At 41.1% G+C, this 25,916-nt stretch overlaps 1 protein-coding gene across 1 annotated transcript in view; it reads left to right on the top strand.

The window, feature by feature from the left end:
• The window catches only part of LOC135216167 (protein ROP-like), a 178,259-nt gene that overhangs the window by 61,752 nt on the left and 90,591 nt on the right, over positions 1–25,916 (top strand). Inside the window, exon 3 of the mRNA XM_064251288.1 lies at positions 3,773–3,910. Within this exon, the coding sequence (XP_064107358.1) occupies positions 3,773–3,910 (138 nt within the window). The remainder of the gene's footprint in view (positions 1–3,772; positions 3,911–25,916) is intronic.

Below are 25,916 nucleotides of genomic sequence, written 5' to 3'. Positions count from 1 at the left end.
AACGTATCATGTGAATGAACTTTGGCCTATTTGATGTGTTTTGTGGACCCTGCTGTATGCTATATATATATATATATATATATATATATATATATATATATATATATGTATTTGTATATGTATATGTATATATATATATAAATATATCAAACTACATATGTCCTTTAATATCTAATTCGCTCTACCTCAGAATTAATATATTTTCATATATGCTTAACCGAGGGGAATTTATTAGGCGATAATAAATTCCCCCTCGGTTAAGCATATATGAAAATATATTTAATTCTGAGGTAGAGCGAATTAGATATTAAAGGACATATGTAGTTTGATATATATATATATATATATTATAGATATACATATACAAATACAAATAATATATATATATATATATAGTTAATATCTATATATATATATATAGATTGTATATAAATATAGATATATTATTATTAGACATATATATATATAATATATATATATTTATATATATTATTTATATATATATATATATTATATATATTAGTTATATATATATAATAATTATTATAATATATATATATATATATATACAGAGTTAATATATAGATATCAAAATAATATAAATATATATATTATAGGATATATAGATATAGATATAGATATATATATATATTCTATTGTATAATATAGTATATAATATATATATATACAACGTATATATTTAATAATATGTATATTATATGATATATATATATTAATATATATATTGCCATACATACATATATATATTATATATATATATATATATTATATCATATATATAATTATATATATATATATATAATATAATGATATATATACACACAACATGATATATATAATATATATATATATATATATATATAAATATATATATATATTATATATATAAAATTATTATATTTATATATATATATATATTATATTATATATATATATATATATACTATATATATATATACACCACATATATATATATATTATTATACATATACGTATATACACACATATATATATATATATATATAATAAGATACATATACATAATATATATATTATAATATATATAGCATATTAGATATATAGATATATATATACATATAGATACTACATATATATATATATACATACAATATATATAGTTTAATTTTTATAAAAAATATATATATATAATATGTATATATTATATATATATATATTATATCTATAGTATACATATATATATATATACAAAAAGACAAACATATATATATATGTATAATATATATATATATATATATATAGACATAATATTATATATTATATAATATAGATTACATATATATACATATATACATATATTATATATATATATATATAATATATAATCTATATATATATATTATATTATATATATATATATATATATATATATATATTATATATATATATCGTATATTATATATATATATATTATTATATATATATAATATAGATATATATATATATATTTGTGTGTGTGTGTGTGTGTGTGTGTGTTTGTGTGGTGTGTGGGGGGGGGGGGGGTGGTTGTGGTGTTTGTGTATATATATATATGTGTATATATATATGTGTATGTATATATATATATAATATATATATATATATATAGATATAATATAGATATATATATAGATAGATAAAGGCAGTCCCCGTGTTTACGATGGTGTCGGCTTACGACATTCCGACATTCCGAGGTTATGACGCATGTCAATAGACGTTATTTCCAGGGTTACGACGCATGTTCCAGGGTTACAATGTCTACAACGCTCATCTGGGAGATGAAATATGACACCAAAAATGCAAAATAATCAATATTTGAAGGTTAGGTTTTTTTGATGAAAAATGCCATAAGAATGCAGTTTACATAGTTTTCAATGCACCCAAAGCATTAAAAGTAAGGTTTCCTTAGGATTTTTGACGATGTTCCGGCTTACGATGATTTTCGGCTTACGACGATTTTTGGCTTACGACGATTTTCGGCTTACGACGCGTCTCAAGAACGGAACCCCCATCGTAAACCCGGGGAACGCCTGTATAAAAATATATATATATATATATAATATTATAGATAATATATAATATATATATATATATCTATATATACGTATATAGTATATTATATATAATATAATAATATATATATCTATATATATATAGAGAGAGAGAGAGAGAAAGAGAGAGAGAAGAGAGCGAGAGAGAGAAGGGAGGACAGAGAGAGAGAGAGAGGAGAGACTAGACTAAATCACTATATTTTAGAATGTCGTGTATTTTAATTTATTTTGTTATTTTATATTGTTATCCACGTAACCAAATCTCTGCAACTTTGCGTATGTGTATACATACATACATATACATATGAACATAATTATATAAAGTTGAAAACAAGGGAACAATATTAATAATAACTAGTGATATAGTAAATTTTTGTATATACTAATATAGTTAGCAGCAGCAGTAGTATTTGTTGTTGTTGTTTTATTGTTATTAGACAGCACTAGTAGTAGCGATTACTATTTTTACCGTAAAGTTTCAAAAAAAGGAAATTCTTTTTCTTTCTTTCTATAGTAACCATTGACTTATAGTACAATAAAGGTACGGAAGTACGGTATGTATGGGGTATGGTACAAAATTATGGTACAGTATTTTAGCCAGATACAAAGTACGGAAAAACATTCCGTACCGCACTACCAACCTTGCGCCACCGCACAGCGTTTAATACACCCGATTTAGCGGGAGTCATCGTAAATGGGTCTAAGGGAATACCGCTGTTGTTCCATATGTTCCTGAACCACGTGGGGACCCACGCTGTGCCCCACGGATGCACCAAGCTGTGCGCCTGGAGGAACGCAAAATGACAGATGACATCAGCAGGCCCGTATCTTTTGAACAGGTAGAAGATGCGAGGCTCCCCATGCATGCTGAAATGATTAGTAGCGACCTCCCGACCCCATTTTGGGATATTTTTGTAGTACTTTCATAAGCGGCTTCCGACTACTAATTTCCGTTCATGCTGGGCATGTGTGACTTGACACCTGAGTGTGTGAACGGGGCTGAAATAACTTTGTCAATGAAAGAATAAAGAGAGAAAACAGGCGTTCGTTCACATTTTTTTTTTCTAAGAGCCAGAATAACTGTAGTATCTTGGGCTTTTGTCATTTCCATTGCATGCTCTGGATCGGATCCATATTTTTAACATAACACCTTACCTGGCCCTTTTTGACATATCCTCACAAAATTACCTATTTCTTGATGCCTTTGCACTTAGTTCAGCAAACAGTGTAAGAAGTAAATCCATCCTGTAGTTACGTTCTTACACATCTTGATGTTATGACTCCTTTTTATAAGAAACTTATCCAGGAAACTGCAGGAAATCTTTAGTAATGAGCTCATACATGGGAAAAACGCATTTTTAAAAGATAATTGCAATGTGATGGAATTATTGAGGATTGGATAAGCAGGAAATAAGGATTACTAGCTAACCATTTTAAGTTGTGTCGTGAACTGAGGAAACGATTTTTGCAGAATATATGGGTTGCAGAATGATAACAATTTTAGCGATTTCATAGCTCATTAGAAAACAAAATGTCAGATTTTGTAGTAATTCTGATTTGTTAGTTTAAAAGATCTAACGGATATTGTTATTGGGTTATTAGCCATCAACAAGTTCTCTAGAAGAAAGAGTAAAGTTCATTTCTACATTCTGTATGATTCATAACTGTCTTTTACTTTGCAGAGATTATGAATGAGGTGATAAAGTCGAAAAAGAAATCGGCTAATACAGACTGGCGAGTACTGGTAGTGGATCAGTTGGCTATGCGCATGGTGTCAACATGTCTCAAGATGCATGAAATCTCAGCAGAGGGAATCACTAGTGAGTACATTTCTGAAACTTTATAACCATAAAAGTCAGTGAATAAGAGTATGTACTTGTATGCATAATTACGGTAATATTTTTATAAATGTACTTCCTTTGGCTTTTTTGTTCTGGAAAGTTATATTCCTCATGAAAAAAGTCAACTTCAGAAAGGATATAGTAGACACTTATGTTGCCCCTTACTCGGTTTTTCAACTTTTGAGAGATGGGTTTTCTTTGTCCCATACACACACAGCAAATGCTTATTGGGGGCAAATTGACCATCACTTCTTAATAATATAATGCACCTCTACTTGCATAAACTTTTGTGTTTCTTGGATTTGAAAGGCCTCCCTTTCTTAAATTTACTACACAACTTGTGTTTGTTCCGATACGTAATACAAACCCTCGGTCCTTTAACAATAGGAAGTAGCTAGCGGCAGCTGGAACGGTCGTAAGCTTCGAACAAGGGGAGAACGGTAGTTAACTGCTTGTCCGATCGTCGCGCGCCGCGCGACTGGGAGGTAAACAAATCACCTTTTGCTTTCGGCCGTGTGTGGGAAGGACGTGTTCGTCATCGCTGCCCGCTTTGTCGTTTGCTTTGAGTTTGAGTATTTGCCTCTCTTTCTGTATAAATCAGGAGTGACTGTAAGTACTTTTACAATTCTTATTGATCTTGCAATGAGTGAATTGGAAGAAATGGAGATATCGCCGCGCCCTCCAGTCGCCCGTAGAGTGTGTCCCGGGCTGGAGGGGCGTAGATGTGGAGGTTTTAGGTCATTTGTTGACGTGGACCCCCACGAGGTTTGTACTCGTTGTCGGGGGCGAGAGTGCTCCCGCAACGAGCCATGTGTCACATGTATGAATTGGTCCGAGGCGCAGTGGGTGCTGTACGAGGGCAGACCTTACCTTACCTTACCTTACATCTTGTTCGGGTTGCCCCAGGTCCCTCAGTGTGAGGCACCTCTAATGTCTACCAGAGAGTTGCTAGTACATCTTCCGGTATATTTTGCATCTTCCAATCTTGGATGGTCTGGGATGCAGTTTAGATATTTGTCGAGCTTATTCATTAAACTTTACATCTACGCTCACTCCTGATATATTCCTCAGATGAGCTGGCAACGCATTGAATAGACGCTGCATTATCGATGCTGGTGCGTAGTGGGATTAATGTCCTGTGTGCTTTCCTTATTTTTCCTGGTATATTTTGGGCACTATTAAATCTACCTCTGCTTGCTCTTTCTGATATTTTTAGTTCCATGATATTTTCTGCTATTCCTTCTATCTGTTTCCATGCCTGAATTATCATGTAGCGTTCTCTTCTCCTTTCCAGACTATATAATTTTAAGAATTGTAGTCTTTCCCAGTAGTCTAGGTCCTTAACTTCTTCTATTCTAGCTGTAAAGGACCTTTGTACACTCTCTATTTGTGCAATATCCTTTTGATAGTGTGGGTACCATATCATATTGCAATATTCAAGTGGACTACGAACATATGTTTTATAAAGCATAATCATGGTTCAGCTTTTCTTGTTTTGAAGGGCCGTAACAACATTCCCATTTTTGCTTTACATTTTGCCAACAGAGTTGCTATTTGATCATTGCATAACATGTTTTCCTATCATCATCACACCAAGGTCTTTAACTGCTTCCTTATTTGTGATGGTCTCATTATTAGGTCCCTTATATGCATATAGCTGTTCTTTCTCTGTCTCCATAATTTATTGATTCATTCGAAATTTATCAGAGTTAAATACCATCCTATTTAACCTCTGCCCAATCATATACTTTGTTAAGGTCTCTTTGTAGAGCGTTCCTATCTTCATCACAAGTAATTCTCTACTTATTCTTGTGTCATCTGCGAAACTACTCACTACCGAATCCTTAACATTATTGTCTATGTCTTCAATCATAATAACAAACAGTATTGCAGCTAACACCGTACCTTGCGGCACACCGGATATTACCTTGGCTTCATCCGATTTCTCGTCGTTTGCAATAACTATCTGTTTTCTGTTGTGTAAAAATTCTTTTAACCATCTTCCTACTTTATCCACGATATTGTGTTTCTAATTTTCTTCGCTAATATATAGGTCTACTTTATCAAAAGCTTTTGCAAAGTCTAAATAAACCACATCTGTTTCATTTCCGCTTTTCATATTTTTGAATATGTTTTCACGGTGGACTAACAGGGTTTGTTTGTGTACTTTTCCGGGTACGAAACCATGTTGTCCTTTATTAAACAAATTATTTTTTTATTAAATGTTTCATAATATTTTTCTTCATTACCCTTTCATACACTTTCATTATATGTGATGTTTAGACTCACAGGCCTATAGTTACTTGCCTCTAGTCTTGATCCATTTTGAAAGTAGGGGTAATATACGCTAATTTGTGCTCATCATATATCTTGCCTGTATCTACACTTTGTCTTAATAATATTGCAAGTGGCTTTGCGATAGAATGAACTACTTTCTTTAACAGAAAATAGCAGGAATTCCATCAGGCCCTGCAGCAGCTCCATTTTTAATTTCATTAATAGCCTGCACAATATCAGCTTCATTAATATCTATGTCAGCTAAATATTCACTATTTTCATCCCTTACTTCTATATCATTATCTTCATTATCTATTCTAGGGGTGAATTCTCTCTTATATCGTTCTGCCAGTATGTTGCAAATTTCCTTTTTTTCATTCGTTAATCTCCCTTCAATTCTCAGAGGGCCTATTTCTATTCTTCTTTTATTCATCTTCTTCGCATATGAGTATAATAGTTTGGGGTTTTGCTTGATATTTAATAGGGTTTTTTCTTCCAAGTCCCGTTTTTCATTTTCTTTTTGATTGTATAATCTTTTTTTTCTGCATTTTCTATCTTACTTTTTAGTTCTATAACTTTCCATGCATTTTTTTCTTTTTTTCTTTTGCAAGACCTTTTTTCCACTTTCTGATTTTCTGGAACAAGATTCTCTGTCTCTTGGTATGCATGAATGATGTTTTACTTTTCTTCTTCGGTATATATTTTTCCACTATTATCTCCAATATTTTATATAATATCTCCGTATTTACCCTTATGTCATCACTTACGAAAATGTTATCCCAATCTCTTTGTTTAATTCTTCATTAATTTCTGACCATTTTATATTTTTACTGTAGAAGTTGTATTTTCCATATCCTTCCACTTTTTCATTTCTTGCTTATCTCTATTTTCACTTGCTTTGGAATGAACTGTTAATTCTATGACATTATGGTCTGAAATACTCGCATTATAAACTATTATTTCTTTAACATAAATTCATCTCGTTCACAAATACTAGGTCTAAAGTATTTTCTTTCTTGTTGGCAGGTGATTTATTGTTGAATGTTGTATTCTAGTAGCATATCTAATAGCTTTTCAAATTGCCTCTTATCTTCTGCACTACTATTACTCTCTTTTTTATATGTATAAGTACAAACCACAATCTCCTATTCGTTCTTTCCATTCTACGAAAGGAAAGTTGAAGTCACCAGATAGGAGAATAGTCCAGTCCTTGTGATTTCTACATATATCATCCAATTTTTCAAATTATTAAGTCAAACTCTTTAGTATTAGGAGATCTATATATTACTATGTTCATCAATTTTTCAGATTCAAATTCTACCGCTATTAGTTCACATTCTGAGGTTTCTACTATTTCTCATATATCCTTGTTTTTTGTCTTTTCCCCCTATATATTGGCGGTTTTTCCCCTTCCCCTTGATTCCTATTTTTCTATCTGATCTATAAGTTTGGAACCCTTTTATTTGATCATCATTCCCAGTCTCTTGGGAATACCAGGTTTCACTTATATTCATTATATCTATTTTCTTTTCATTTTGGGTTAGTTCTTCTAAGTACTCTATTTTTTTCTTTTTGAGTTACTCGTAACTAAACCCTGCGCATTCATCACTATGATGGTTTGCGTGTTTTCTCCTCATTTAATACTGATAGTAATAAGGATTTTCCCATGTCTCTTTCCTGTTCTGGTATGTTGTTCTTTTTTTTTTTTTTCATTTCCAGAATTCTGACATTAAAAAATCCAACTTTTCCATAATATTTGATCTTCCTTCATCATAATTATTCATTTTGTGTCTGAATCTGCAATTTTCTCCGTTTCTGCAATATCCTCTTTGCATAATAAATACAGTTATTATCTCTTGAGTAGAATTTTCGGAGCTGATGCTTTGAAATTCTTTGCTGACACCTCTGCATATCTCATTGGTGGTTTGCTTTTCTCTTTTACCTGATATTCTTGATTTCTCTCTTTATTTGTTTCTTTCTTATTTGGATTTATTACTTGGTTGGTTATTTATTTGATATGATTCATGGCTACAGGGTGCCTATATTTGCATTTTTTGTCGAACTTACATCCTTTTCCTTCTTTTAGGTTTTTACATATTTTTGGATGCAGATCTCTGCAATCATCTCCATATCCATCATAAGTATGCACATTTACCATATATTTCATAGTTTTGACATATCTTAGGATGTTTGTAGTAACATCTTTCTCCAAATCTGCAATTCCCTCTTTTCAAAAGGTTGCAGATTTTGTCTTTCTTGTCTATTTTTCATCTTTCCCGTCATTGTATAGATCTGGGTAGAGCCTCTTCGGATTTGCTTTCTGTTGTCATATCGTAATTTTATTTCTTCGTAGGTATGCTGCTTTATTGCCTCATATGTAGTATCAATGAGTATCTCTGCATCCATACTTTTATCTTGTTCTTTGTTTTCCTTATTTTTTTCTGTCATTTCATTTTTGTTTACTTCTCTTCCGTTTTCCTCTTCTTCTTTTTCTTCTTCTTCTTCCTCTTCCTCTTCTTCTTCATCCTCAACTATTTGTACATTCAATCTTGATTTAATAACATTGTCTATCCATGATAGACATGTTGAACAAAAAATTCTTGTATCTTTTCTCAAATCTTGTATTACCTCAGCACACTGTGGATGGGTCGGAATGTTGCATGCAGCACATTTTCTGATTAGGTTTTGTGGATTGACTATGCTATACCAAACCTTACACAGTTTGCATGCTTTTGGCATTCTTTTTCCTAATGCATCAATGTTAGTATATTCACAAGATTCACCTTATTCATTTTCTTTGTCGGAATATGTTGGTTTATGTATATTTTCTTTATGAGTCTCTTGACCACTTGGATTTTATTTGGAACTTCTTCAATTATTTTCAAGATGTTTTCATTAGATTTGTTCCAGTTTGAAGGATTATATCCTTCTAATATATCTATGAATGCTTTGTATCTTTTTTGGTTAGGACTGTTGCTGATTTCATAGATGAGAAATGCCAGTTCCCTTCCTGCTACCTCATCGTATTGCGAATCTGCTAGACATCGCCAATTACGCCACCTTTTCCCGCAGTTGGAACTTACTGCCATCTTGTTATGATTTCTAGTATTACACTTGATAAACTAACTTAGAAGACGCTTTATCCTACTATTTTCACATAATCTTATCACCGATAGTTCACGAACACTTCTAGATATTTCGCAAATTCTAGTCGTATGTTAAACTTGTATATCTGTTGATTATTGTGACTTCACGCGGGTACGTCTCACCAAGCAAGATGGCTACTACGAGAGAGGAAGAGACTTAGGCCGCCCAAGAAGTCATCGGAAAGTCCAGTGACTCCTTTGGTAACGGACACTTCGTCCTCTTTCCTGCCTCCCCCCGGCCAGCCCCCACGTTTCGCGCCTTCCCCTGCGGGGGGGGTAGCGGAGTCCTCCTTTTCTCTCGATCCGTCGAGTGTGGAGGATGAGGGCGCCCGCTACCCGGACGTACAGCTGTACTCGGGTCTTCCGTCCGCTCTGGGGGGGGGTGTTTCTCCCCCCAGGCGCGAGAGGAAGCCCCTCCAACTTAACCCGACTGTTGCTTCCGCAGGTTGTGCCATCAGCGAAGGACGACTTGGGACAGGTGTGGGAGTCGCTGGGACTGCAGGGGAGTGCCCAGCATCCAGGGGTTGCTTCAACGGTTGGCGGGTCGGCAGTGGCACTCATGGTGCGGTGACCACTACTACTACCACAGTGACGACACCAGCATATGAGATGCCACCGCATCTGGTGTATACGCCCCATATAATGTCGGTGACACCCACGGCGGCTATACAAAAACCCATTGCTGCCGTGCCAAAGAGGACGGTGCCACCACCACCTGGATTCTTTGCTTTGCCAGACCCCGGACTTCCGCTGCCCAAAGAGTACCCCCCTGGACCTGCCGCCAGTGCCACGGATGACGGTGACTGCCGACAGGACGCCTGGCTCTCCCGTGGTACCTGCCGTGCCTGCCGTACCTGTTGCCGTTCCAGCTACTCTTTCCTTTTCAGATCGGCATTCTCTTTCAGATGTTCCTGCCGTTCCTGCTGTTCCCGGACCTGTTCCTGTTGTTCCTGCTGCTGGTGGTGCTGTCACAGTCTCAGGTCTTTCCGGACAGGTGCAGTCGGGCCCTGTTGCTTCGGCAACTGCCCCGGCTCCCTCCTGGATGGAAGACCTGACGTCTGTTCTGCGGAGCCTGGCGAAGAAGAAGAGGAAGAGGAAGAAGGTGTCGTCGTCGTCTTCATCGTCTTCTTCGTCGTCTGCTGCCTCTCCTTCCCCTTCGACTTCTAAGGCTAACAGCCGAAGAAGAAGAAGGGTGCCTCCTCCCCCCATAACCCCCCGAAGAAGACTTCGGGATCGGGAATAAGGGCTAAGGGCCCGGCGCACAGGCGAGCTGGGGAGCTCTTCTGCTGTTCCTTCGGGAACGGGGCCCCCGTCGCTTCTTCTGCAAAGAAGAAGTCGACGGGGACCAGAGGTGCACCAGCCTCGGCTGGTGCGTCCTCACCTGGTGCTAGCGGTTCTGCCGCTAAATCAGGTTCCGTCTCTCGGCCGCTTCTCGTTCGCGAGGAAGCACCGAGTGGACGCTCTTCCAAAGAGGACCGTCCAGCCAAAGTTTTGACGCCCGAGCTCGCTCGCCGTCAAGACAGCGGCGCGGAGCAGAAGACTGGCAAGAGTCGTGCACACGACTCTCGCCAGGCCAGTGGACGCTCTCGCAAGCGATCAACTGGCTGCTCGGGCTGACGTGACGGTCGCTGACCGGCCACGGGTTGAGGCGAGGAAGGAGTCCCCACGGCCGCCGGTACCAGCCACGGCTGGTACCAGCGGTTTGACGCGCCGAGAGGACGCTGGCCGGTCTCGACGCGACAGAGAGCCTAGCAGGTCACCCGTCCGCCGCTCCCGATGGGACCGGGCGGAGACGGTGACCAGCGGCAGCTCGCCTGACGCTAGAGATCGGTCTCGACGTTCTCAGCCGAGCCAATCGCCCCAGGCGAGCGGCAACGCTAGGCCTGCTGCTCGACCGTCACCGCGGGTTGACGATCAGCAGCAGCCCTCCACGCACGCTGGTCCTGCCAGCGAGCGAGGGGGGAGCGTCAGGTCTGCCTCTCCCGTACCCTTCAACCTCCTCGGGCTATACCGAGGAGCGATCACGAGAGGTGCGCCGCTCGTGACCCAGCTATGACGCCGTACGGCTCAGGCACCGGTCTTAGGACCGACCAGAACGTACGCGCAAGTAGTTGGAGGCGACCGTCAGGGGTCTGTCGCTGTTCCTCCTTCTGAAGGAGGAGTATCGAGGGATATGCTCTTGTTGGAGGGACTTTGGACGGTCCTACGCCACAAGACCCTGTGAACGCCTGAGATACAGAGGAACTTCGCAGAGGTCATTAAGCTTGATGCTCTGCATAATGACCTTGCGGAAGGATCGTCGCTACCACCAGCAGAGCCCACGTCCCGGCTCGAATCATTTTGGGGTCCCAAGAGGGAGCCCAAAATGATGGGGGGGTTGCCAGATCAGAGCTTGCGGACGGTCCTGGATCAGGTGAGAGGAATCTCGTCTCAGGACGGGAGGACTCGCTAAAATCCGGACGGTCCTCGAAGCTGCTTCCTCCTCCTCTACAGCGACAGAGGCGATTTTACGTGCCTTCGGAAGACCCGATACTGCCGAAACAGGTTAACCCGGAGTTAGCGAGGCTGACTCCAGGTGTTGTCCCTGCAGCAGCTCCTGTCGGAGAACCTATGGTTCTCGCAGCAGGAGGCACTTGCCCTGGATCTACCGCTAATATGGCAGCATATTCCAGGCAGTTTCCTGGTTGGATTTGTGGTCCCTCACAATATCCAAAGTAGCGGCCGGCTCCGGGAGTTCTGCTCTCGAAGACGACGCTTCTTTCAGGAGACTGTGCCAGTCTGGAGGAAGAGCAATCTCTTACCTCGCCCATCAGACTGCTAACCTGTGGGCCAACTTGGTTCTTCGACGTAGGGACGCAGTCCTTACCCGAGTGACCAAGGGGGCCGGGCGTGAGGCGGCACTCGGGCTACGAAATGGACCTCTTAGGAGTTCCCCAGCTCTCTTTCCTGGAGAGATGGTGGACGCTGCGGTGGAACGGCGGCGCACTGACGAGAGTGACCGCTTAGTCCACCAGGCAGTCTCGAAGGTTTCTGGGCAATCTCGAGTAACTGCGGCCAAACCAAAGAGCTTGGCTAGCGCTTCCACGGCGGCGAAGACGGTTGCACCGTCCAAACCCCGTGTGAAGACTCCAGCTGTTTCAACTTCTGCTAGAGGAGGCCGCAACCAGCCCTCCTCCCAGCCCTCCTTTCCCCGAGGAGGTGCTGGAAAGAAGTCGAAACGAGGAGGGAAACGCTAGGGACGGCGTTCCCCCTCACCTGCTGCCGGAAGTGGGGGGGGGTGCCTGGCGAGCCATTGGGCGACTTGGCAGCGCTACGGCGCCGAGAACTGGATAGTAGACGTCCTTCGGGAGGGATATCTACTACCCTTCGAGTCTCGGCCCCCCTCATCTCCAAACCGGTCCATCTACAGACCTATGTCCGGGGATCAGCAAAGGACAACGCTCTTCGACAGGAGATCAAGACCATGCTGGCGAAACGAGCTGTAGAAAATCGTGGAGGACCAGTCACCGGGCTTTTACAGCCGCCTCTTCCTAGTGGAGAAGGCATCGGGGGCTGGCGTCCGGTGATAGACCTCTCTCCCCTGAACCGCTCGTTCGCACGACGCGGTTCACGATGGAGTCGGCACGCTCAGTGCTCGACTCGATCAGGGGGAACGATTTCATGCTTTCAGTGGACCTGAAGGACGCGTATTTTCAAATACCCATCCATCAGTCCTCCAGAAAGTACCTCCGCTTCATCTTCGACGGGACGGTGTACCAATTCACGGCACTTTGTTTCGGTCTCTCAACCGCCCCACAGGTGTTCACGCGAGTGTTCACTCTGGTGTCGGCTTGGGCCCATTCGAACGGGATACGTCTTCTGAGGTATCTCGACGATTGGCTAGTCCTGGCGAGCTCCCGCTCGCAGTTGCTACAGGACAGAGATCGACTCCTCAAGTTTTGTCGCGATCTGGGGATCGTGATAAACTACGAGAAGTCCGACCTCGAACCCAAGCAGAAGATGAAGTACCTGGGTATGCTGATAGATACGGTAGCAGGGCAAGTCTTTCCCGCAGACTTGCGTATCAGCAAATTCAGGGAGGCAGCCGGCCGGTTCCTGTCTCGGCAGGAACAGGCAGCACAGCAATGGCAAGTCGTGATCGGCCATCTGTCGTCACTCGAGAAGTTAGTCCCTCACGGGCGTCTTCACCTACGGTCTCTCCAGTGGAGACTAAGGGAGAGTTGGTCTCAGGCCAAGGATCCTCCTTACTTTCCCGTGGCTATCACGGACAAGGTGAGGGCAGACCTAGCCTGGTGGCTCGACGACAAGAACCTCTTAAGAGGGAGTCCCATACGCACTCCCCCCCCGGAGATGCTTCTGTTCTCAGACGCATCGACCGAGGGATCGGGGCCGCGCACCTGGAGGAGTTGCTGACTGCAGGTGTGTGGGACCATCACGAGAAGCACCTTCACATCAATGTCCTGGAACTCAAGGCGGCGTTCAACGCTCTCCAAGAGTTTCAGGACCGCTTGGTGGGACACTCAGTGGTGTTGATGTGCGACAACACCACAGTAGTGGCATATGTCAACAAGCAGGGGGGGCTAGTGTCTCTTCCGCTCCATCAGTTGACGGTGCAGGTGCACGAGTGGGCCACGGCTCACTCGATAGAGCTGTCAGCACGCTACATTCCAGGCAAGAGGAATGTAGTAGCAGACAGGCTCAGCCGTCGGGATCAGGTGATAGGGACCGAATGGTCTCTACACCAAGACGTGGCGGAAAGGGCCTTTTTTTTTTCATCTATCCTGTGGGGGCGACCGGTATCGTAGACCGTGTTTCGCCACCCGGCACAACAGAAAACTTCAGGTTTTCTTTTCAGCTGTGCCGGACCCATGGGCAGCTGCAGAGGACGCTCTCCAACACCCCTGGGACAACCTCTTCGCTTACGCCTTTCCTCCCTTCTGTCTGATTCGGAAAGTGATCAGTCGAGCGCTGGTCACTCCCAATCTCAGAATGATCCTGGTGGCTCCCAAACGACCACAAGCCGTTTGGTATCCGGACCTGCTGGCTCTTCTTGCGGACGCACCGAGAGAGCTACCCACCTGGCACAACCTTCTAGCCCAGCCACACGTAGAAACGTACCACCAAGCAGTCCAGTCCCTTCAACTTCACGGCTGGCTGTTATCCACCATCTCTTGCGAACGAGAGGCTTTTCTCGTAGCGCAGCAACAGAGATGGCTGGACACGTCCGACAGTCCTCTGCAGCTGTGTACCAGGGGAAGTGGGCCGTCTTCTGTGGTTGGTGTCGTAGACAGGGTCTGTCTCCTCTCAGAGCCACTCTTCAGCAGGTAGCGGATTTCCTCGTGTTTCTTCGCCGAGAGAAGCTCCTCTCAGTACCCACAGTTAAGGGATATAGAGCCGCCCTGGCTCTCGTCCTAAAACTGAGGGGACTGGACATCTCGAATTCGTTCGAGATATCCTTGCTAATGAGGAGCTTCGAAAGGTCTTGCCCACCCAGGGAACTCAGGCCCACCCCCTGCGTGGGATGTGACTCTCGTACTTAGGAGTTTGACTCGAAGACCCTTCGAGCCACTCCGAGAGTCGTCAGACAGGGATCTGACCCTCAAGACCCTCTTCTTGCTGGCCCTGGCATCGGCGAAGAGAGTAGGGGAACTACATTGGCCTTTCTTATGATGTTAAACATACCAGAGGCTGGGGATCTGTGACGCTCGATTTCGTCCCGAACTTCGTAGCTAAGACTCAGAATCCGTCGATCCCTGACGACAGGTTCGAGTCTTTCACGATCCCCTCCCTCCTGGACTTCACCGATAATGATGCGGATGAGATGCTGCTTTGTCCTGTGAGGGCGCTACGGCGCTATCTGAAGAGAACTCGACATCTCAGGCCTGAGTGTCGACGCCTCTTCGTTAGCACTGGGGTTACCAAGAAAGAAGTCTCCAAGAACACGCTTTCTTCTGGCTGCGTGAGGTGATCAGGAGAGCGTACGAAGCTGATGGTAGCGACGACATCCGTACGCTCCGTCCGAGAGCCCACGAAGTCAGAGGTATCGGACCCTCCTTAGCGTTCCGTAAGAACTTCTCCGTGGCGCAGGTCCTGAAGGCAGGCGTCTGGGCCAACCAGACTACCTTCACGTCCTTCTACCTTCGGGATATTGCCCACAAGTCCTTGGATACTTTTTCCTTGGGACCTGTGGTGGCTGCTCAACACGTTGTGTAAGCTTACCCAGCACCCGAGCAGGCAGAACAGCATCGATTCCTGGTATGACTGGGAGAATGAATGCGTGAATGAGAGAGTGACTGGCTTCTCTTCACCATCTTTTTCTACCTCTACCTGTGGGCAGAGGGATACGGTCGTTACCTTGCTGGAAGGGAGTCAGATGCAGGTAAGCTATTCAACAGAGCTCCATCCTACCTCTTTAACTAGAGATAGGAGTAAATATCCACCACTTTCTCCAACAAGGGGGAGAAAGTGGATGCCGACATGAGACAAACCCATTACTTTACATTTGCTCATGTAAAGGAAAAAGTTCTTACAATGCTGGTACAAAGAGATACGCTTGCCTCTCTCTTAGTACTCGGCCCAGAGGTCTGACCATTGATCCTGCGGTGCACACCCCGATCAATCGGACAGAGGCTTGGATCCCTCCCTCGCTCTTACGACCAGGGAGGCATTCCAGGGATGGACGAACACCAGTCTGTTCATCAAAAAGACTCAGATTCCTCCCACCAAGAAGTGAGTCTTCCTATTGTTAAAGGACCGAGGGTTTGTATTACGTATCGGAACAAATGACAATTTGTCGAAAATTGCATTTTTCCTAACTATACAAACCTGAGGTCCTTTAACATATAGTCCCTCCTCATGCCACCCCTCACTCTGCGTATTTTGCATGGGCCAAAAGCAAAAGTGATTTGTTTACCTCCCAGTCGCGCGGCGCGCGACGATCGGACAAGCAGTTAACTACCGTTCTCCCCTTGTTCGAAGCTTACGACCGTTCCAGCTGCCGCTAGCTACTTCCTATTGTTAAAGGACCTCAGGTTTGTATAGTTAGGAAAAATGCAATTTTCGACAAATTGTCATTTTTTAAACATTGTCATAAGGTATCATTTCTTGTCTCCCAGATTGTCCAAATCGTTAGACAATATGATGAAGGTGATGACCTACAGGAGTGACAGATTGCTTGGGCTTCAAGTGACAGTAGGGAACTCTAAAATCCTAATAATTAATGTTTATATGCCATGGGAAAATAACAATAATTTTGATCATTACTGCATGATCCTAGGGGAGTTACACAGTATTATTCAAGATTCTCCTGCTGATCATATTTGTATAATAGGGGACCTTAATTCTCACCCCACAAAACAATTTTATAATTAACTTACTCGCTTCTGTCAAAATCATGCTCTCCAAATTAGCGATGTAATGCTCCTCCCTCCCTCCTCCTACTCATATGTACATAATAGAGCGGACGCAATTACAACCTCCTGGCTGGACCACTGCATCACATCTCCACAACTTCATGATTCTATTATGACCTGCAATATTCGCTACGATCTTGCAACGGGCTACGATCACATCCCATTACAGGTGTCATTCAGTACCCCATCCCTCCCTACCGTGAACCCACTAACTGACCGCCCACCAGCGGTTAACTGGGAGTTTAAAAACCAACAGAAAACCAGATACTTTAGGGCGACCACGGAAACCAGGTTGCGGTCAATAATTCAACCGGCTGACGCCTTACTGTGTACCAACACAAAATGTAGAAATGACCACCACAAGAGGGATCTGAATGAATTCTATTCGAACATAATCTCCGCTATGCTTGCTTCGGGCAGGACTGCCTTTAGATTTCGTCAAGGTAATTCTCGTAATATACCGGGTTGGAATGACTTGGTTAAGGATCTGTATACATACTCACGAGAAATGTTTTTACTGTGGAGGCAAAATGGCAGCCCGAGGGAAGGACACACTGCATTACTAATAAGGCAGGCAAGAGCGCAATTCAAACTTGCTCTTAAGCACTGCAGGTTAAATGAAAAACAACTAAGAGCCGATGCAATGTCTAGAAGCGTAGAATCTGGTGATTACCCTCGTCTTTGGAAAGATATCCAGTCCTTAAATCCCAAAACTAAAAAGCTATCACAGAGAGTAGGGGAAGCAGTCGGAGACGAGGCTATCGCAAGGATGTGGGGTGATCACTTCAACAATATCCTGAATTGCATAAATGATCAGGATTCCCGAAGCGAGGTAGATAACCTCCTTAATGACAACATTCAATTTCATTTTGCAGACCGTATTACGCCAGGTAACATCAGCGATGCCATAAACAGCATACCTAATAATAAATCGCCCGGCTGTGATGGTCTTCCCGCAGAGGCTTTCAAATTCTGCCATCCGATAATTTACATTTTGCTAGCTGCCTTATTCAATGCGTGCATAATTCACCAGTTTCTTCCAGACTCCCTACTCTTAGTTCACTTGATACCATTAATCAAAAACAAGCTAAAGGATGCAGCTGACCCTGGCAACTACCGGCCAATTGCAATCACAACGATCGCATCGAAGATTCTTGAGTCGGTTCTTCTTGTGAGACTTCTCCCCTTTCTACACACCACTGACAACCAGTTCGGGTTTAAAGCAAACCACTCAACCGACACCTGCATCTACATACTGAAAGAATTGCTGAACTACTACCTATCATCAGCATCTCCTGTTTTCCTGTGTTTCGTAGATGTGAGAAAAGCATTTGGCAGAGTAAACTACCTGAAGCTATTCCTGAAGCTGCATAAAAGGTGCACACCCCTATATCTAATTGGCATTTTACATTGCTGGTTCTCCACACAGCAATTCTGTGTCAAATGGGGCAACGTATTATCGTACACCTTTGGCTCCCTAAACGGGCTTCGGCAAGGGGGCATTCTCTCTCCATACCTGTTTAATACGTACACAGATGCCTTGAATGTCAAACTGAACTCACTCCCAATCGGATGCACTGTCAATGAAACAACTATAAACAACCTCTGTTACGCCGACGATATGGTTCTGATTTCCCCATCAGTGCATGGCCTCCAACGACTCATCGACACTTGCCGCCAATATGCAGAGGAATTTGATATAATCTACAATGAAACCAAGACCCAGTGCATGTCGCTGCTCCCGAGATCGCTTAAGCATATTGCAGAACCACAAATTTTCCTCGGAAACCATCGGCTGGAATTTGTGTGCGAATTTCCGTATTTGGGTCACATTATTACCGACGACCTAAAAGATACGGCAGACATTGAACAGAGGCGTCGTAAACTATGTGCAACTGGCAACATGATTGCAAGGAGGTTTGCCTTCTGTCACCGAGACATGAAACTGCTGCTCTTCCGCTCGTACTGCTACAGTATCTATGGGTGTTCCCTCTGGACGAACTATACCCGAGAGACCATGAGACGTATCACTGTTGTGCACAATGACATTCTGAGACGCCTCACAAACACTCCACGCTACCACTCCACCACACAGATGTTCTTAGAAAACCACCTGGACAATTTAAAAATCATTGTAAGGCGAACAATGTCCAGCCTGGTAACCCGAGTGAGAAACAGCGGCAACTCGCTCATACAAAGCATCCTAAGGAGTGAAGCAAGAAGATCTAAATTGTGGGAAAGATGGGAAAATGAGGCCTTTGTCCCCTAAAGGACTTAATCTCTGTATTAGCAAGATGTCATCTGCAGATTTTGTCATTATTATATTTATTGCTGATATTTTATTTTTTCATTATTTCTGTGATTACTATCAAGTTAAAGTTTTTTTATTTTTTTATATACATTCAATTTATGTATTTAGCCCTCTGGAACAGACTACTGTAACCACCTAAGGTCTCTAGTGAAATTTAAGCTATATAATTTGTGCACTAACTGTTATAACTCTCAATGCATTTTTTTTTCTCACCAATATTATTACTATTACCAGTATTATGATTACTATCTTTTATGCTACCTCAGCTATTTTGTGGATAAGTGCCGATTACTAATTTTTCCTATCATGTTGACTCATATATCTAGATTGTGTATGTTACTGTGTATTTTGTATGTTCATTGTATATGGCCCTGAACCGAAATAAAGGATATTATTATTATTATTATTATTATTATTATTATTATTATTATTATTATTATTAATTCATCTCATTCATATGTATTTACATTGCCATTACTGTAGTTTATACTATGCATTCTTAACCTACTAGTTTTAGTTTTTATAAAGTTTTTCTGACTTGACAACTACAATTACCTCCTCTTTGTGTCACTGCATCACAATTTTTAAATAGTACCTTATAACCAAGTTCGACTATTCATTTGTTATTTTACATTTTCTTGTCATCATTGTTTTAACTCACATTCTCCATTTTCGTGTTGTGGATTTGAGTAGCACACGTCTTATGCAGCGCATATCATGCAACCCTGATTTTTTAGTACTATACTTATTGCTCTGGTTACATTTTCTCAATTTAGTGCAATTGATTCTTCCATTGTCCATAGCCTTTGCTTGTAATGTCAGCCATTGCCATTTTTTCAGGTTAAGGAAAAAATTATTTTATTGTATAGAAATCAAACTGAAAAATGCTGACCTTGGAATTGATGAAGATTTTAGGTGGAAGCAAAACAAGCGAGGTTCTCATTTCAGCAATATTACTCTTTGCCAGTATCTGAGAGGTCTTTCTGTACCACTAATGTGGAATAGTGGAACAGTTGTGTTGTCGTTATTAAGGGTCTGATGCACGCAAGTTTCCAGAGATTCTTAGAAGCTCAGTACTTTACCCAAATTTATGTAGCATTTATTCAATAATAACTGATACTTATGGCTTTAGTGCTTTTTTTCATCTGCATTTGACTACATTTGTCATTTCTTGGCATGTCTTTGTACATAAAGGCATTTTGTTTGTGGAAACATTAATAGACTTTAACTTGCATCTTCTGAATTTATACAACTTATGAATAATAATAATTTTTTTAGCATTAAAAGCATTTTATTTTATGTGAAGATGTGTTTGTAGGCTGTACAGTAGTACAGTTTCTGTAAATATAATGAAAACATTTAAATAGTCTCAGTAAAAGGGCAGCTACTAGCTAGTAGTGCCTCAGGATACTAAATTAATCCATTCCAAAGCGGCCTTCAAAACCTGATTCTTTCATATCTCGAACTACGTTTTACATGTAAATTGCCTAATTTGTTCTGAGCCCCACAAAAACACCACAGTAAATTTTATTATAAAGCTAAATTGACCAATAAACAATGAAATACAACAATTTGGACCGTTCACTACCTAACATAACCTTTATTGTAGTACGTACCTGTAAATACAGTGTATTGGTGTATATGGTACAAGAATACTGTACGTACATGTACGCACATATGTAGTAAAATGTGGAACCTCACCTTTCGAGTGAGGCAATCTCCGAAAGTGGCGACAGAGGAGGAGGACAAATGGCAGAAAACATTAACACTAAACTTTACGAAACACATTAACAAATGGCAGAAAACATTAACACTTCTTGATTATCTCCATCTTGGTTCTCCATAGAAAGCATCCTCTTCCTTCCATGAACTTCAGAAACATTCTTGGGACCCATGGCTAATAACGTAAGTAATTAAGTTCACACACAACACGATAAAGTAACTTACAGTACAATGAAAGTGAAACCACTAACACAAATTTACGTTAATAAACGAAATATTTGTGAACAAAAGAGTGCCAGTGTTTATGATAACGCTGCCACAAAAAATGGTCAAGGAATGCCTTTACATAGAGGCGTGATGTGACAGATGCTGACCAATAGGAGAACAGGATCTTGTGGCGGTGACTAGCATCAGGAACCAATGGGAGAGCGGGAGGATGGTGGCGAGTCTACTCAGTTGGCGGCGCGCGAGTTTTAAAATTGTTCTCGGTGGTCCGGGAGAATCTCGGACTTAACCCTTTCACAACCTGAATTATTTTCGTATACAGAAGCAAAAAATAAATCTTCATCTTTGCTTTCGTAACTTGGATTTTTCGTAAGTAGGGACTTTCGTATGTCGAGGTTCCACTGTACTTGGAAATGTTGGCTTTGTAATGAATATTGGCAAGGCTAGGTAGAACATTTAATATTATATTTGTAGCTTACCCTTTCTTTAGAATATGTGTTCTGTACATTATTTATAAAAAAAGGATGGTGAAATTAGTTGCAAGGTAATAGTGTTAAGTTTTATATTCTTATACTATAAGTAACTTACCAAGCAACTACATAGCTATAAGTTTCTAACTTTTCATTGTAGCTTAAATTTGAAATTCACGTTAGTGATATCTTTGTTTTTGATGTAGGTCCTTTTCACAATTTGTGGTTCATAGGGCCATACAAGTGATGAACAAAAATTTTTTGTTTTTGTTTGCATTATTGCTTCAGGATATGTATATTTAGACATCAAAACAGTTGAAAACTGTTAATAACTCAAATTCGATAATTCCTTGAAATTTAGCACAGCGCGACAGCATGACCCTTAATACATATTTAGCCCAGACTATGAGGATTAAAACCCATTGAAAAGTTTTAGTTTCTTAAAATTTTAACAGGCAGGCTTATTTTTGTTAAAAGTGGGATCCAGTAAGCCTCTTGTAAGGCGAAAAGTTAGGAACAAATCGCTGGGCTACTCTGTAATTGCTGTGCTGTTTTTTCTTGTTTAACGGTGAGATTTAGCAGCAAGGCAATAATGTTAGACTATTTTTTTATTGCAATACATTCCCTGAACACCTGAATTAACCCTGGTCACTGACCGGCCCAAACTATATCCCCACAAACTTACCCACAATTAGGTAAATATTTTAACTGCCAGCATTACCAATGCTGCAGGTAAACACTACTGAATTACCTGTGCTACTGTTGGCAACACTGTTGGCAGGACCAGCCGACAGACCACTCCCCATCCAATTGCTTCTTGTTCGCTCAACCTTCAGGACATGTCCTGGCTCAAGCGAACATTTTTTACGGTCTTTAGCCCGACCCTCACAGCCTTAATTGATTTCTATCTTCTGTTGACTAATTAAATTGGAATTGGAGTATGCTTTTGATTGCTTTTCTGGTTTTAATTGGTAAAAACGTTGATGAACTCTGCTGTAAATATGGACCCATCCCAGAAGGAAGTACCTACAACCATCCCCTCAAAGTCATCCTCATTACCCACGCCTTTGGAGCGGTCCAGCAACGATGATGTGGGAGCTCATCGGTCTTGTATCACCTGCTAATAACGGATGAGTATACTCAAGCATGACAGACATTCTCGTTGCGTTAGTTGCAGGAAAGTCCAGTGCAGTGTTAAGCAAAGATGTGAGGAATGTAGGGAGTGGTCTGTAGAAGAGATGGAGATGAATTTAAAGCATAGGAGAGAGCTGGCATCTAGGAATAAATGTAGAGTAACCTGAGCCTAAGAAGGTAGAGCGAGAGAATCTTGAGACAGTGTTATTTAGGAAGCTTGAGGGTAGGTTGTCATCGAGTATAACAAGCCTTTTTAGCAACCTTTTGGGAAAATTGCATAAGGAAAAGGATGTTTGTAATAGGATGTCAGATTCTAGCCATTCTTTATCAGCTCCCCTGCAAGCACAGAGTGTAGGATCTGCCGGCCCCCCCGGAGTGGAGCAGGCAGTGTCAGCAGTAGAATTCCTCAATTACCCTAAAGGTGTAAGTACTAAAGATGTACTAGCAATAAGAGGGGTACAGACGATTAGCGATTCTAGCTTAGTTATTCAGGATGAAGAGTTGCAGGAGCAGTTTCCTTTGGGTTCTGGTGTGGGTTCCCTTTTGGGCAGGATGGGTCCCCTTTGGATCCTTCAGAAATTGGATTTCTGTCCATGAGTTTTTCTCGGGACAAGACCAGTAAGTTGTTAGACGATCCATTGGTCGAAGCAGTGCCTGTTGCAGAATGCATTGAGGCTATTCCTTCTGTCTTTTAATTTAGCAGAGTACAATGCAAATCTTTTGGGCTTATCGCAGGGTTATAGAGTGTTAGGCAATGTTTTCATTTGGGGTTTCCCAATATTCAGGACCACATTTCAGAATTTTCCTGAATTAACAAATGAAATGTATCAAGATCATCAAGGGAGTGTAGATTCATTTTTTTTTTTTTTTGTCACTTAAAAGAATGGCTTCATCTTCCACTTCAATTTCATTCCCTTCTTCCGTTTCGTCTTTTCCAAGTGTTTCTTCGCCACCAAAATCTTTTCATTCTTTTTCTTTGCTTCCACATTTGGCATACTTCGGTGTCTTCTGCAGTTAGTTCTTGTCCTGAGGTCCGCTCAGATCTGCCAATTTCGCAGTTTTCGCTATCCATTTGTGCGGAAGGTATTAGACATACAGTAGGTGATTCAGTTTCACTGAATCAGACTTTCCCATTAAGCACACCTGTCAGTGTGAGTTCGGTGGGCGTGTCTTCCACCTGTTCAACTTCCGCAGTGGGAGTTCCGGTAGTTTTACCAAGTGTGACCTCTCTTCTCTTCTCTGACCATGTCTTTTCCTAATCTTCCAGAAGCCTCCAGAAGGTGCGGTGGCTTCATTCTCCAAAGGGTGTGGTTTTAGTTCAAGAGTTTGGTGTCTGGTCTTTAAGGGACAGTTTAGTTCAAGAGTTTGGTGTCTGGTCTTTAAGGGACAGTTTAGTTCAAGAGTTTGGTGTCTGGTCTTTAAGGGACAGGTACTCCCTCTTCTATTGTTGATTTTTCCACTGTTGCGGCTTCGAATTCTAACAGGACGTTAGGTCATTCAAGTGCTTTAGGTATGGCAGCTTGGCCTCCATTAGGTGTTTGTTTAGGGTATCCGGTTGTTTTGGGTGCAGGTGTTTCGTCGGCAGCTCTGTATGATTCAATTTTTATGCGGTCAGCGGCAGCTTTCACTTTGGTTACATGTTCTTCTGTCATCGGTGGTAAGGTAGCGCAACCATACATATTTGGCTCGAGTGATTTGGCCTTGGGTATGTGTGTTTCGCATTCGGCGAATCCTGTTGTTGACAGTGGTTCAAGGTTAGGTGTTTCGTCGTCCCTCTCAGGAGACAAGTGTATAACGTACACATAATGTTCGAGTTACGATAATTCGTTTTACAATAATCCAATTTTACAATGGGGTTAGCAATTAATACCGATATGACAATATTTTGAAATTATTTTAAAATTTTGCTCGTAATGGGTGCAGCCCAGGAGCGTACAACCGGGTAGCAAGATAGACAGACTAAACTATAATAGCCTAACTTTATCCCATCTTATAGTTAAATAAGTCAAGAAAAAACAGCAAAAGAGAATTTTGAAAGTTGTTTTAACGTTTTACTTGTTTGGTAAATGTTTACAGCCATGAACAACCAAACGAGAAACAATGTTTTTGCTAAGTACCATTGAATTGGATAACAACACCCATTGGCTTGTATTTCAACCATCCTACGATAGTAAAAAATTGCCGCAGTTGTGTTATAAATGACATTATGTATAATAGGACTGATATGTTTTTAGGTAATAACTTAGTTCACTGTAGATCGAAGATCTGCAAGGAAACATGTTAAATTTAAACAAAGTTGTTGCTGAAGATGAGAACACTTTTCGAGCTGTTAATGACTGTTATTGTGCATCGGTAACAAAGATAAAACTCCCATAAACTTATCCGATCAAACACAATTGTAGATAAAGTTGAGAGAGAATGATTTTAATCAAAACTTCAGTTCTTGTAAGAATACAGTTTACTGCTGTTTTCATGCCAATAAACGATAAATAACATAACGGTAAAGCTTGCATTACGAAGAAATCAAGTGAAAATAGCAAATGGAATCACGTAATTTTCCTTTCACAATAAACATGCCCACAAAACAATCTGTTAACGAAAAAAAAAATTTACGTAGTTCCCAACAAGACATATTAAATTCATCTTTTGACTTAAAATTAACACATCTTATAACAAAATGATGACCTTGTCGCATATAAGTAAAGTATCTAGATATTCTTTTATGCTAACTAGAAGCAAAATAATTCGCTCCGAATTGAGTTAAAAACAATGAAATAAACTCGTATTCACCATCAGCTGATTTCCAAACGATTTTTTGGACATACGATGAGTTTTTTGGAACCTAATCCCATCACAATTAGGAGAATACCTGTAGCTGTTGGCGACTGACTCAGGAGTACAGTGGTCCCCCTGTATTCATTGGGGATGCATACCAGACCCCCCGTGAATAGTTAGAACCTGTGAATGTTTGGAATCCCCATACAAATGCTGAAAACAGCCTATTTTGTTAGTTAAAACTCAAGAAGAACCCACTAAAAAATGTTATACTTGGTTTTTTGATAGTTTTATCACAAAAAGTGCATTTTATGATGAAATTGATAAAAAAAACCAGGAATTTGTGAATATTTCTCATAGGAAAATACTGTGGATGTGCAAATTATCCGCGAATAATGTGGAGAAACGTTCCCGAGAGAAATCTGCGAATACGGGGGTCCATTGTATTACCAGATAGGGTGATTTGTATGTAAGGGTCAGGAATCAGCATTTTCCCTTTCATAAGGATTAGGA

The sequence above is a fragment of the Macrobrachium nipponense genome, chromosome 6 (genome assembly GCF_015104395.2).
Source record: "Macrobrachium nipponense isolate FS-2020 chromosome 6, ASM1510439v2, whole genome shotgun sequence".
Classification (NCBI taxonomy): Eukaryota; Metazoa; Arthropoda; class Malacostraca; order Decapoda; family Palaemonidae; genus Macrobrachium; species Macrobrachium nipponense.
Note: the sequence above shows the minus strand (reverse complement) of the source record. Positions and strands in the feature narration are given on the sequence as shown.